This window comes from Sus scrofa, chromosome 15 (assembly GCF_054392235.1).
Source record: "Sus scrofa isolate SSC_HxYL_T2T_F1_AM1 chromosome 15, Sscrofa_HxYL_maternal_Yorkshire_Landrace_v2.0, whole genome shotgun sequence".
Classification (NCBI taxonomy): Eukaryota; Metazoa; Chordata; class Mammalia; order Artiodactyla; family Suidae; genus Sus; species Sus scrofa.
In genome coordinates this window covers 70,751,276-70,764,429 of record NC_139397.1, presented here as the reverse complement: position 1 = coordinate 70,764,429, position 13,154 = coordinate 70,751,276, and the positions used below count along the sequence as shown (strand labels likewise).

At 37.6% G+C, this 13,154-nt stretch overlaps 1 protein-coding gene across 5 annotated transcripts in view; it reads right to left on the bottom strand.

Annotated features, from left to right (window-relative positions):
• Window positions 1-13,154, bottom strand: part of HERC2 (HECT and RLD domain containing E3 ubiquitin protein ligase 2) — a 211,708-nt gene that overhangs the window by 142,119 nt on the left and 56,435 nt on the right. For all 5 annotated transcript variants that reach the window (XM_021075343.2, XM_021075345.2, XM_021075344.2 and 2 more), the window contains 3 exons: window positions 4,566-4,766; window positions 423-651; window positions 175-299 (listed from right to left, as the gene is read on the bottom strand). In XM_021075343.2, the coding sequence (XP_020931002.1) occupies window positions 175-299; window positions 423-651; window positions 4,566-4,766 (555 nt within the window). The remainder of the gene's footprint in view (window positions 1-174; window positions 300-422; window positions 652-4,565; window positions 4,767-13,154) is intronic.

Below are 13,154 nucleotides of genomic sequence, written 5' to 3'. Positions count from 1 at the left end.
ATAAAAGAGTTTTAAAACTACAGAAATATCTGGATGTTACTAAATGTTCTATGCTTCAGTTTTTTAATAATTCTGGCAAAAGGCTATTATTTCTTCATGAGTATGAACATGGTGTTTCACTGGCAGGTAAAATTGCTTCCTTCAGCTCATACACACATACTCCTAAAACCATACCTGAATTTCTGCAGTAATAGCTGCATTTAAGGCTGACTCTAAGCCTCCATCAGCCATCAAGCTGCCCACAAGAAGATCAATCATAAATCGACGACCTGGACTTATGTTAACATCATTGCCTGAAACTGGAAAAGAGAAAGTGTTTTTGCCAATTTAAGGTCAGTATCATTCCCCCTGTCCCAGCACCCCCTCCCGACACCTCCTCCCATGCCCACCCCACCTCACCCCTGCTCCTGGCCCAAGCCCACCTGCACAGGGCAGAAGAGCAGAGAGTGCCCGGGCCCGCTCCTCAGCGGTAGGCAGCAGCACAGACCACCCGCTCTGCAGCACAGCCTGGGCAGCTGCCTGCACAGTACTCAACACGCCCGCACTGCTGGCCAGGGCCACCACGGTCTGCTTCAGGCTGTTGAGAAGGATGCTGCCCAGACCTAAACCAAGGAATTCTGGGTCAACCTGGTGACTAATGGCAGCATGCAACTGAAAGGAGAAAAACAATTTTCACTTAGAAGCCCTAAAAACATGTGCTTTTCAAATCTTATTAATGATGAAGTAATACTGCAAACTGAGTTTTATTCAAATAAAATAACTCCCAATACAGGTATTTTTTTTTAACTAGACTAAAATTTTTTTACCGATAGTAGCTAAGAATCCATAGTAAGGTATTTCGTAAGAGGAATTTTTTAAACCCAACTGTAAGTATGAATAGGAAAGAGCTCAAGAACAACAAAGAGGTTAAGACACGTGAAAATATTAACCCCTACCCCACCCCAAACCATCTGTACCAAACACAGAAATAGTGAATATAATATAACCAAAAGAAATGCCTCAAGGGCCAAATCAAAACTCACAGGGACACACACAGCAGGAGCCAAATGGTTCAGGGCTCTGAGAGCAGATCAAAGCCTTCTGAGAAACAAAAGGCCTGGGGCAGCCCACTGAACCTAGCTTCCTTCCTGTCAGCTAGCCAGGGCCTGAGGGCAACACACAAAGTTCTGGAGACAAAGAAATCCCACAGGAAATCAGAGACCCAGCCTACCCTGTGAACAGATGTGAAATCAGACTTACACCCACCCCCTAGGTATGGGTATCACAGGTCAGGAATTGAACACCAAAACTCATCTAGAGCCCCGGAACCAATGGAACCTCAGAGACACAAATACAAAACTGCCCTCTGAGGGCATCTCCATGGCCAAGGGCAAAGGGATACCCCACAAACCCTCCCCTGAAGGTGGCCTCACAGTCATAAAGGACAGTCTTATTAGGTCACCAGGAGTCACAGAGTAAGAGGCAAAAAACATACCCAAGGAGATATTGGCAACAACAACAATAAAAACTAGAATGAATCCATACAATATGTAAATTTAGGAATCAAGGAAGGAACAGAACCCAGAAGATGAGAATATAATGGGTATGTGAAAGCCTTGGAAAACACCCAAAAAAATTAATTATGAGAGTTAAAAAACAAAAACAAAAACCAGCTATAGGAATAAAAACCTCAAAGCATAGGTGTGAAGAGGATAGGACTCAGGTTCTAGCCCTAAACTTCTGTGCTCCGAGTCCCTAACCTGGGCAATGTTCCTGAACTCCATGTCTCCTGTCTGTGCAATACAGATGGAGGGCCTCACTTCCCAGAGGGCTGGCATAAGGATTTGATGATTCAGAATGTGTAGAGCAATGCTCATATAAGTTTAAGTCAACGGACAATTCAAAAATACGGAATGTTCAACTAAAGGATTTGTGAATTGAAAGACAGCATCAAGTAAACCATCCAGAAAACAGAACAGAAAGATTAAAAAAGTGAGCATTTAGAAAGAGATTTTAGGGAATTCCCATTGTGGCACAGGGGAAACACACCCGACTAGTATCCATGAGGATGTGGGTTTGATCCCTGGCCTTGCTCAGTGGGTCGGGGATCCGGCATTGCCATGAGTTGTGGTGTAGGTCACAGACATGGCTAGGATCCCACGTTGCTGTGGCTGTGATGGAGGCCAGCAGCTACAGCTCCGATTAGACCCCCAGCCTGGGAACCTCCACATGCCATGGGTGTGGCCCTAAAAAGCAAACAAAAATAAAAAGAGATTTTAAGCTACCAAAGAAATTATGATACTTGGAAAAATAAAATGAGAAAGTTCAACATACATTTAGTAGGACTTTCCAAGGGGAAAAGGAGAAAAGTAAATAAAAAGGAGAAAACTATCACAATGTTAAACAGTGAAGAGTTTTCAAAACTTCACAGAGATGAGCTATAATAAAAATATTTTTACATTAAAAAAAACTTAGTAAAGATAAGTAATCTCAGAGTGAATGAGAATCATAATCTTAAATTATATGTACAAAAATAAATGCTGACCTAAACATAATGTATTACAAAACAAAGACAAAAATCTAAAAGGCTAGCAAAGAGAAAGACAAACTGACTATAAAGAAACAATAATTGCACTAATACAAGATTTCTCATTGGCAAGAGTAAAGGTCAGAAGATATTAGTACTTATTTGAAGTACTGATAAAATAACACACAACCTAAAAAGATAGGCCCCATTAAATTATCTCCAGAGGTGCTGAAGCAGAGTTTTTTCAAGGTTAACTCACAGACCTTAAAGAAACTTACTGAAAAGGGTACCCAGGAAGGACGTGATGTAATCAACAATGACAAAACATTGGTTTAAAAAAAAAAAAAGGAATATATATCTTAGTATGTATGGCCACTTAGCAATGATGATTATGGAGTTCCCACCGTGGCTCAGTGGTGAACCAATCCGACCTGAGGTTGCAGGTTCAATCCCTGGCCTTGCTCAGTGGGTTAAGGATCCAGCGTTGCTGTGAACTATGGTGTGTAGGTCACAGATGCAGCTCAGATCCCGAGTTGCTATGGCTCTGGCATAGGCTGGCGGCTACAGCTCTGATTAGATCCCTAGCCTGGGAACCTCCATATGCCGTCAGAGCGGCCATAGAAAAGGCGAGAAGACAAAAAAAAAAAAAAAAAAAAAAAAAAAAAAAAAGATGATGATTATGATAATTAATTTAAGGAAAGTTTAAAAATAATTACTATATTTCACCAATCCTAAGAGATATTTTTTTTATGTCTTAACAAATCTAAAACCAGAATGTTATCTTACACATTGCAATTAAGTGTTTTTCTTTTAGCACACACAAAAAATACTGTGCCTTGGATCCAATGTAACAACAGACTACAGAGCAATTAAAACACTTAAGGTAGAAAGGGGAGTTAAATTTTAATGTAGCCTATGATCCCTATATTTTTAAAGAAGAGAAGTACTGATTACTTAATACTTTGTAGCATTAACAAATATTTAAATTTTTGATAATAAGATTAATGTTCAAAAATCAAATTTTAAAACTTATGAACAATGAAAAGGATGTGGAAAGGAAAAAATTTTTAGAAACATGATCAAAGGCAAACAATAAAATGATGAACAAACTTACACAAAACTAAATTCAATGTTAGTAACACATGTAACACAGTCTTTCTCTACAGAGCTGTCCAGAGCAGCAACAACACTGCAAGATCATGGGAAGCAACAGCCACCTGGGCAGATCCATGGCAGGGACACTACACCATAGGTATTCTGCTAAATAAGCTCCTACAGAAGACTACTGGAGAAAGAGGTACTCTCCAAATTTCTGATAATTCTACTTTGCAACTAAACATTATGTTTATTTCTGTGCTTTGTGGAAGCCAAAGCAAAAATGGCAAGAGAACAGAAGGTGAGACATGATGAGTCACACAGAAATCCTCAAGTTATAAAAGTGGAAAATTATATTGTTGAGAAAACTTTCTGACATTAAGTCACCGAGTTTAATTACAAGAAACACATGGCAATCAAAGATTTCACCTATAGTTTTACTTTAAAAAAAAAAAGGAAATGAAAAAAAATTTTGTAGCTTTTCTTATTTTGATGTTTAACCTTAACCTTCCCTGAGAGGAAGAGGAAGTACTACTGGAGGAAACAGAACTTCCTGACTGAAGCTCTCCTCAGTCCAGAGGAGAGACCAGCAACCACATTTAGCTGGATTCTCAATCACTTACTGTCCATCCAGTCACTTCACACACACAACAACAGTAAATTCAAGACTGACTAACTGATGAAAACAACAAGCTGATTATAACAGTAATAACGCAATCCACATACATTCTCACCTGCATGCAGGGAATGACTCCCAGGATAATATAAAATAACTAGACTGATTTTTTTTAAGCCCCATACACAATAAACTCCATTACAATCTTACTTTAATTAAAACACTTGAAAATTTCCATTAGCAGTTCATTTAAGAGGCTAAAACCCATACCCCTTAATATGTATAAACATCATTACAAATATGTTAAGATACTTACGAGGGGTGGGGAGGAAAGGAAATCATGAATACCTGAAGTCGTAGAAGATTCAGTGTTGCCACAGCCATACATTCTTTCTCTTGGGGTGGGGGCCAGTCAGCAGTGCCATCCATTCCCTCACTAACTTGCCGCAGAAGGAGGTCTAACTGCTCAAAAGTCATTGAGCAGATGTCTACCACAAAAGGGACGCGGAGACCAATGGACCACTCCGAACAAGATGACCAAGCAAAACTCTATGGAAGAAACACAAGAACCTAAAATGAATCTACATATTCATCTATCCACAGGAGATGCATCATTGCAAATAACAAAGATACCTCAAATTACTAGTTATCCATCCCTCTAACTGTCCCAAATGCATAAGCACTTTCACAGTTATCTAAATCACATAACAGCTTCCAATTTTCTTTCTCATTTGCCACTAATAGGTAAAAAGTTTTTCAAAAATCTTTTCACTATCAAAATTAGTCAACTCAGTAAGTTAAAATGGGATATTAAAAACTGTTAAAATAACCCAAGAGAAGTCAGGAAACAACAAAGGAACAAAAAGAAGAGAACAAACAAAATAATGGTAGACATTAAATGAATCTGAACATACAACAAAAACACAAGAGATTGTCAGGATGTAGGGAAAAACAGAACCCAACTATACAGTAGCTACAAGAAATCTACCTTAAATATCAAAATATAAAAATTACTTAGTAAAGGGACAGAAAGTGGTGATATTAACATCAAAGGACACCTCAGAGGAAGGAAACTAACAGGGCTAGAGAGGGTCATTATATAATGATAAAAGGGTCAATTCACAAGAAGACGGAACAATAATGAATGTATATGTCCCTAACAAGAGAACTACAAAACACATGGAAGTAAAATCTGACAAATCAAAGAAGAGGTAGATAAATCCACATATATGATTAAAGATATCAAACTACCCTCCTAACAACAGACAGAACAAGTCGACATAAAATTAGTAAAGATTTAAAAGAAATGAACAAAACAAGAGTTCCTGTCACGGCTCAGTGGTAACAAACCCGACTAATACCCACAAGGATGCAACTTTGATCCCTGGTCTTGCTCAGTAGGTTAAAGATCTGGCGTTGCCATGAGCTGCAGTGTAGGTTACAGACACAGCTCGGATCTGGCATTGCTATGGCTGTGGTGTAGGCCGGCAACTACAGCTCCAATTCAACCCCTAGCCTGGGAACTTCCATATGCTACAGGTGAGGCCCTAAAAAGACAACAACAACAACAAAAAAAAAAGGACTACATCAAAATGACCTTCATAAAACACTTCACCCAAACTGCAGAATACACACAATTTTCAAGAATGCAAGGAACATTCACCATGATAAATCATATTCTAAGTCATAAAAAAATTCTCAACTATTTAAAAAAGTGAAATCATATAAAGTACGTTCTCAGAACATAATAAAATTAAGCTAGAAACCAACAACAGAACTAGAAATCAACAAGAATAAATCAGATGTTAATAACTGGAAAAATCTCCAAGCACTTGAAAATTAAAACAGGTTTCTACATTCCAATTAAGGTAGCAAAATACTGATTCTAAGTAGATTGCAAAGAGTTATGTAGTATACAGAAATTCCTACAGCAACCACAAAAAAAAATTTAAGAACCTATAAAAAGAAGTCAAATTAAAATAAAGTTAAATGAGATGCCAAAAATATGTACATATATCTCCCCAAAAAACAAGAGATGTAAAATAGAAGAACAAATAATAGAAAACCGTCAAAAACCAAACAGTAAAGCTGAAGATCTAATCTTTATGTCAACAATTATAGTAAATGCGTAAATGATCTAAATTTCCAATTAAAAGACAGATTGACAAGAATTTTTTAAAAAGTGCAGCTATACACGGCATCCAAGAAAAACACTACATAGATGAGATAGGCAGGTTAAAATTTAAAGATATAAATTTAACAAAACATGGACAGGACATGTACGCTGAAAACACTAATAAATGAAATCAAGGAAGATACAAATAAATGTTTAGACACAATATTTTGATAGATGAGAAGACTCAATATAGTAAAAATGTGAATTCTCCATAAACAGATAACATGTTGAATATACTTCCTATCAAAGTCCAAGTAAGATATTTTTACAAATGTAGACAAGATTATTTTAAATTTTAAGAGATAGGCAAAAGGACTAGAAAATAGACATAAAATTTTTTCAAATAAAAAGATGGAAAAGTTATAATACACAAATACTAATTAAATGAAAATAAAACTGGAGTACCCAAATTAAAATCAGACATAAGAAACTTCAGAGCAAGGAAAAAGAAGGATAAAGGGGAGACACTGAATAAAAACTGAAGGGTCAATTCGCCAAGACAACAAAATAGTCTCAAAGGGGTATGCATCAAACAAAAGAGCTTCAAAATACATAAAACAAAAATTGAATCCTAAAATTGCTCTTGAATCTCAAGTTACCCCAAATAACCAAAGGAATCCCGAAAAAGAATAAGACTGAAAGACTCACAATTCCTATTTCAAAACTTACTACAAAGCTAGAGTAATCAAAGCAGTGTAGTTCTGGCATAAAGACAGACTTACAGACCAATGAAATAAAAAATAGCCCAGAGATAGACCCTTCCTTAGGTGGTCAAATAATTTCTAACAGGTGCCAAGATTGCAGAAAGAACAATCTTTTCTACAAATGGTGCTGGGTAAACTGCAAAAAAAAAAAAAAAAAAAAATCAACTGGACTCTTAACTTACACCATACATGATAATTAACTCAAAATGGATCAAAGATATACACATAAAACCTAAAACTATGAAACTATTAGAAGACTCTGGAAAATCTACATGATGATGCATTTCTTTGATATATATAGCACAAATGTCACAGACAACAAAAGAAAAATTAAAATTTTTCTGCATCAAAGACCACTATTAACATAATAAAAAGAAAACCACATAATGGGGGGAAAACATATACCTGATAAGGGATTAAGACCCAAACACAAATCTGATTCAAAAATGGGCAAAGGACTTGAATACCTTTCTCCAGAAAAGATAAACAAATGGTCAAAAAGCACATGCAAAGATGCTCAACATCTTTTTCATTAGGGAAGTGCAAATCAAAACCACGATGTGATCGGAGTTCCCACCATGGCGCAGCGGAAACGAATTGGACTAGGAACCGTAACGTTGCAGGTTTGATTCCTGGCCTTGCTCGGGGGATAAGGATCTGGCATTGCCATGATCTGTGGTGTAGGTCACAGATGTGGCTCGGATCCTGAGTTGCTGTGGCTCTGGTGTAGGCTGACAACAACAGCACCATTTTAGACCCCTAGTCTGGGAACCTCCATATGCCATGGGTGTGGTCCTAAAAGGACAAAAGAAAAACAAAACCCACAATGTGATACCACTTCATACCCACTGGAATGGCCTTAAAAAATATTTCTTAAAAAAGAAAATAACCAGTCTTGACAAGGATGTGGAAAAATTGAAACCCTTGCGCATACCTGGTACAGCTGATGTGGAAAAACAGTAAGGCAGTTCATCAAAGATTTAAACATAGTTACCATAATGATCCAGCAATTCCACTCCTAGATATATACTGGAAAAAAAACAAAACTGAAAGCAAAGACTCTACACTAATAGAGTCTACACCAGATATTTCTACACTAATATTTATAGCTGCATAATTTACAACAGCTAAAAGACACAAACAACCCATGTGTCCACTGAAGGAGGAATGATTTTTTAAATGTGGGAAATAGATAAATAGATGAGTATTATTAAGCCTTTAATAGGAATAAAATCCTTATACATGCTGTAACACGGATCAAAGTTGAAAACATCATGCTAAGTAAATTAAGTCAGACACAATAGGTCAAATACTATATGATTCCATTTACATGAGATAACTCAAAAAGGCAAATTCAGAGAGATCGAAAGTAAATTTCAGATCACCAAGGGCTGAGGGGAGAAGAAATGGAAAGTTATTGTTTAATGGGTACAGAGTTTCTGCTTAGGATGATGAAAAAGTTGTGGAGACAGAAAGTAGTGATGGTAACAAACACTGTTGAATGTACTAAATGCCACTTTATATTTTACCATAATGATCAAAAGCATTAATATTAAAAAAAACAATAGAAACAAAAAGAGAAATGGACAAATCTACAATTATCCTTGGAGAGACCAACACCTCCCATCGCAGAAAGAATACAGAACAAGCAAACAGAAAAATCAGCAAGGATGTAGAAAAACTAGATAATAAACCAGACCTAAGTGACATTTATAGAACACTTCACCCAACAATGGAAAAATATATCAAGAGTAAAATACATACTATTTTTAAGCACAAGGTCAGAACATTCACTAAGAGAACACATCCTGAGATATAAAACAAATCTTACCTAATCCATAAGAACTGAAATCATATAAAGTTTATTCCCTAGCCACAATGGAGTTAAACTAGAAATCAGTTAACAGAAAGATAACAGAATGATCTCCAAACACTCTAAAACTAAACAACACACTTAATCCATAGGTCAAAGAACAATTCTAAAGATAAATTAGGAGTTCCCATTGTGGCATAGTGGAAATGAATTCAACTAGCATCCATGAGGATGCTAGTTCAATCCCTGGCCTTGCTCAGCAGATCGGGGATCTGGCATTGCCATGACCTGTGGTATAGGTCGAAGAGGCAGCTCAGATTGCAAGTTGCTGTGGCTGTGGTGTAGACCGGGAGCTGTAGCTCCTTTCAACACCTAGCCTAGGAACTTTCATATACCACAGATGGGGCCCTAAAGGCAAAAAACCAAAATAAAATAAAAATTAAAAAATAAAGACAAATTAGAAAATATTTTGAACTGAATGAAAACAAAAATAAATCAAGATTTGTGGGAACAATTAATGCACTGCTAAGAGGAAAATATATAGCATCAAATACTTATATATTACAAAAGAAGAAATGTCTAAAATCAACAACCTAAGCTTCCACTTAAAAGAAACTAAGAAAAGGAGTTACTGTCATGGCTCAGGGGTTAACAAACCCAACTAGTAACCATAAGGTTGCGGGTTTGATTCCTGGCCTTGATCAGTGGGTTAACGATCCAGCGTTGCCATGAGCTGTGGTGTAGGTCACAGACATGGCTCGGATCCTATGTTACTGTGCCTATGGTGTAGACTGGTGGCTATAGCTCTGATAAAGAAAACTTTAATACATAAAAACTGGACAACTTACACAAAAGGCAACAATTCCTTCTGTGCCACAAACCAGGAAAATCGAGCCAGAAGAAATATTTTGAACATCTATATGTAAAAAATTGAACATGTAGTTAAAAATGTTTTGAGAAAGAAATCTCCAGGCTGAGACAGAAACAATTCAAAGGTGAAATGACACTGATTCTATACAACCCCTTCCAGAAAAAAGAAGAGGAAGGAATACTTGCCAACACTCTTTATGAGGCCAGTTTCACCCTGATAAAAAGTTAGACAAGACAGTATAAAAAAACCACAAACTGAGAGGATTAAGATGGAAGAATAGAAGGACTGGAGCTCAACCTCTCTCCTAAAAACAACAAAATTCACAACTAAAGGCTGAGCAATCTCCACCCAAATGGACCAGAAACCTTAAAAAAGATACCCTATTCCAAAAGAAAAAGAGGAGGCCACATCAAGAGGTAGGAGGGGCGATTTCAAGATATAAACAACCCCATACCTCCCAGGTGGGAAGCTCCACAGACTGAAAACTAAGTGGTTCACAGAGACTCACCTACAGGAGTGAGAGCTCTGAGCCCCACATCAAACCCTCACCTGCAGGGATCTAGCACTGGGAGAAAGAGCCCCTGGAGCATCTGGCATTGAAGGCCAGTGGGGCTTGTGCACAGGAGCTCCACAGGACTGGGGGAAACGGAGACCCCATTCTTAAAAGGCACACACAGACGTTCACGTGCACTGGGTCCCAGGGCAAAGCCAGGTCTCCGTAGGAATCTGGGTCAAACTTGACTGAGATTCTTGGAGGAAATACTGGAAAAACAGGGGTGAATGTGGCTTGTTGTGAGGGAAGGACATTGAACACAAAGCTCTTGGGAATATTCAGCAGAGTGCCTTTCTCTGGAGGTGGCCATTTTGGGAAAATCTGGCCCCACCATATCAGTCAGTGCTGAGAAGCCCCAGGGCAAACAACAATCCAGGTGGGATCACAACCCCACCACTCAGTAAACAGGCTACCTAAAGACCCCTCAGGCATACAGCTGCCTCTAATCCCATCCAGAGACTAAGCCCCACCCACCAGAAGGATTAGAATCAGCTCCACCTACCAGTGGGCAGGCATCAGCCCCTCCCATCAGGAAGCCTACAGCAAGCCCCCATACTGACTTCAGCCACAAGGGGGGCAGACACCAGAAGTAAGACAGGCTACAACTCTATTATCTGTAAAAAGGTCACCACACCAAAAAACCTTTAAAAATGAAAAGACAGAGAACTATAACTGAAATGAGGAAGAAAAGAAAAACCCCAGAAAATCAGCTAAGTGATTAGGAGGTTCTCAGCCTCCAGGAAAAAGACTTTAGATTGCTGATGCTGAAGATGATGCAAGACATTGGAAATAAACTGGAGGCAAAGATGGATAACTTACGGGAAACACTGACCAAAGAGATACAAGATATAAAACTTCAACAAGAAGAGATGCAAAATACAATCACTGAAATAAAAAATTCACTAGAAGCAGCTAACAGCAGAATACAGGAGGCAGAAGAACAAATAGGCGAGGTGGAGGACAGATTAGTGGAAATTATGGATGCAGAACAGAAAAGAGAAAAAAGATTGAAAAGAAATGAAGAGAGTCTCCAAGAACTCCGGGACAATGTTAAACACACCAACATCTGTTATTATAGGGGTGCCAGAAGGAGAAGAGAGAGAGAGGGGGACAGAAAAAATATTCCAAGAGATCAGAGCCAGAAACTTCCCTAACATGGGACAGCAACCCCTCACTCAAATCCAGGAAGCACAATGAGTACCATATAAAATAAACCCAAGGAGGAATACACCGAGACACATATTAATCAAACTGACCAAAATTAAAGACAAAGAGAAAATACTGAAAGCACCTAGAGAAGAGAAACAAGTAACATACAAGGGAGCCCTGATAAGGTTATCAACAGATTTTTCAGCAGAAACTCTGCAGGCCAGAAGGGAGTGGCATGATATACTTAATGCGATGAAAGGAAAAAACCTTCAACCAAGATTCCTCTACCCAGCAAGGCTCTCATTCAGATTTGAAGGAGAAAGCAAAACCTTCACAGATGAGCAAAAGCTGAGAGAATTCAGCAACACTAAACCAGCCTTACAACAAATACTAAAGGAACTTCTCTAGGCAGGAAAGAAAAGACAGCAACAGGAAACAAAAATGCCACAAATGACAAGGCTCACCAGTAAAGGTATACATACAGTAAAGATACAAAATCACCCATGCACAATTATACCACCAAAATCAGAAATCATGAGAAGAGGTGGGTACAAATGCAGGACACTGGAGATGAACTTCCAATTAAGAGAACAACAACTTAAATCAATCTCATATACATACAGACTCTTATAGCAAAACTTCAGAATAACTGCAAACCAAAAATCTACAATGGATACACAAACAAGGAATCTCTGGAGAAGAAATATATCTCATAGTAAATAAGTGCATAATCCACCATGAAAGGGGTCATTTGACACCATTCTTGGAATGCTGAAGTCTTCCTACATCTGATTCTGATTTCCTCCCCATCAAAGAATTTATGATAATTATAACTAATGCAACTGTACAATTAAATAATACAGTTCTACAATTGTATTATTAATAACCATTTCTCTCCATGGTACAATGTAAGGTCTATAAAGTCTTGTTTAGCACATCACCTAGAATGGTGTAATGCCCAGACTGAAGAATCAATAAGATGTAACAAATTGTGAGGACACATTTATATAGTTACACTGTTTTTTAACCAATTTATGCATTTTATATTTTACTTATTTTCAGAGGGTGTATTATTTTTGTTATTCTTACCAGTTAAGTTATTCTTTTTATTATGCTATATAAAATATTTAATGGTATATAAGGCTTTCTTCTTTATAAATTTTAGTTGCATAATATACACAATTGTAAGATAATGCTAATATTTAAAGAGAAATTGAAATGTAATAGATAATACTAAATAGTAAAGATGAAAGCCATACAAAATGGGATAAAGTATAGAATAAATTTCCTATTTGTCTCAGCATATTTTCCATTCCACTTCTCCAGAGGGAGTCACTTAATCTGTTTCTTAAGATCCATGATATAACAATCTATGTGAATGTAACTGTGTTTAAATATACGTATTTTATTCTGTAAAAAAAAATAATAATAAAATTTCAAAAAAAAAAACAAAAAACAAAAAACCACACACACAAGAGTTCCCACTGTGGCTCAGTGGTATTGAACTGGACTAGTATCCATAAGGACGTGAGTTTGATCCCTGGCCTCACTACTCAGTGGGTTAAGGATCTGGCATTGTTGTGAGCTGTGGTATAGGTCGCAGACTTGGCTTGGATCTGGTATTGCTGCGGGTGTGGTGCAGGCTGGCAGCTGCAGGTCTGATTCAACCCT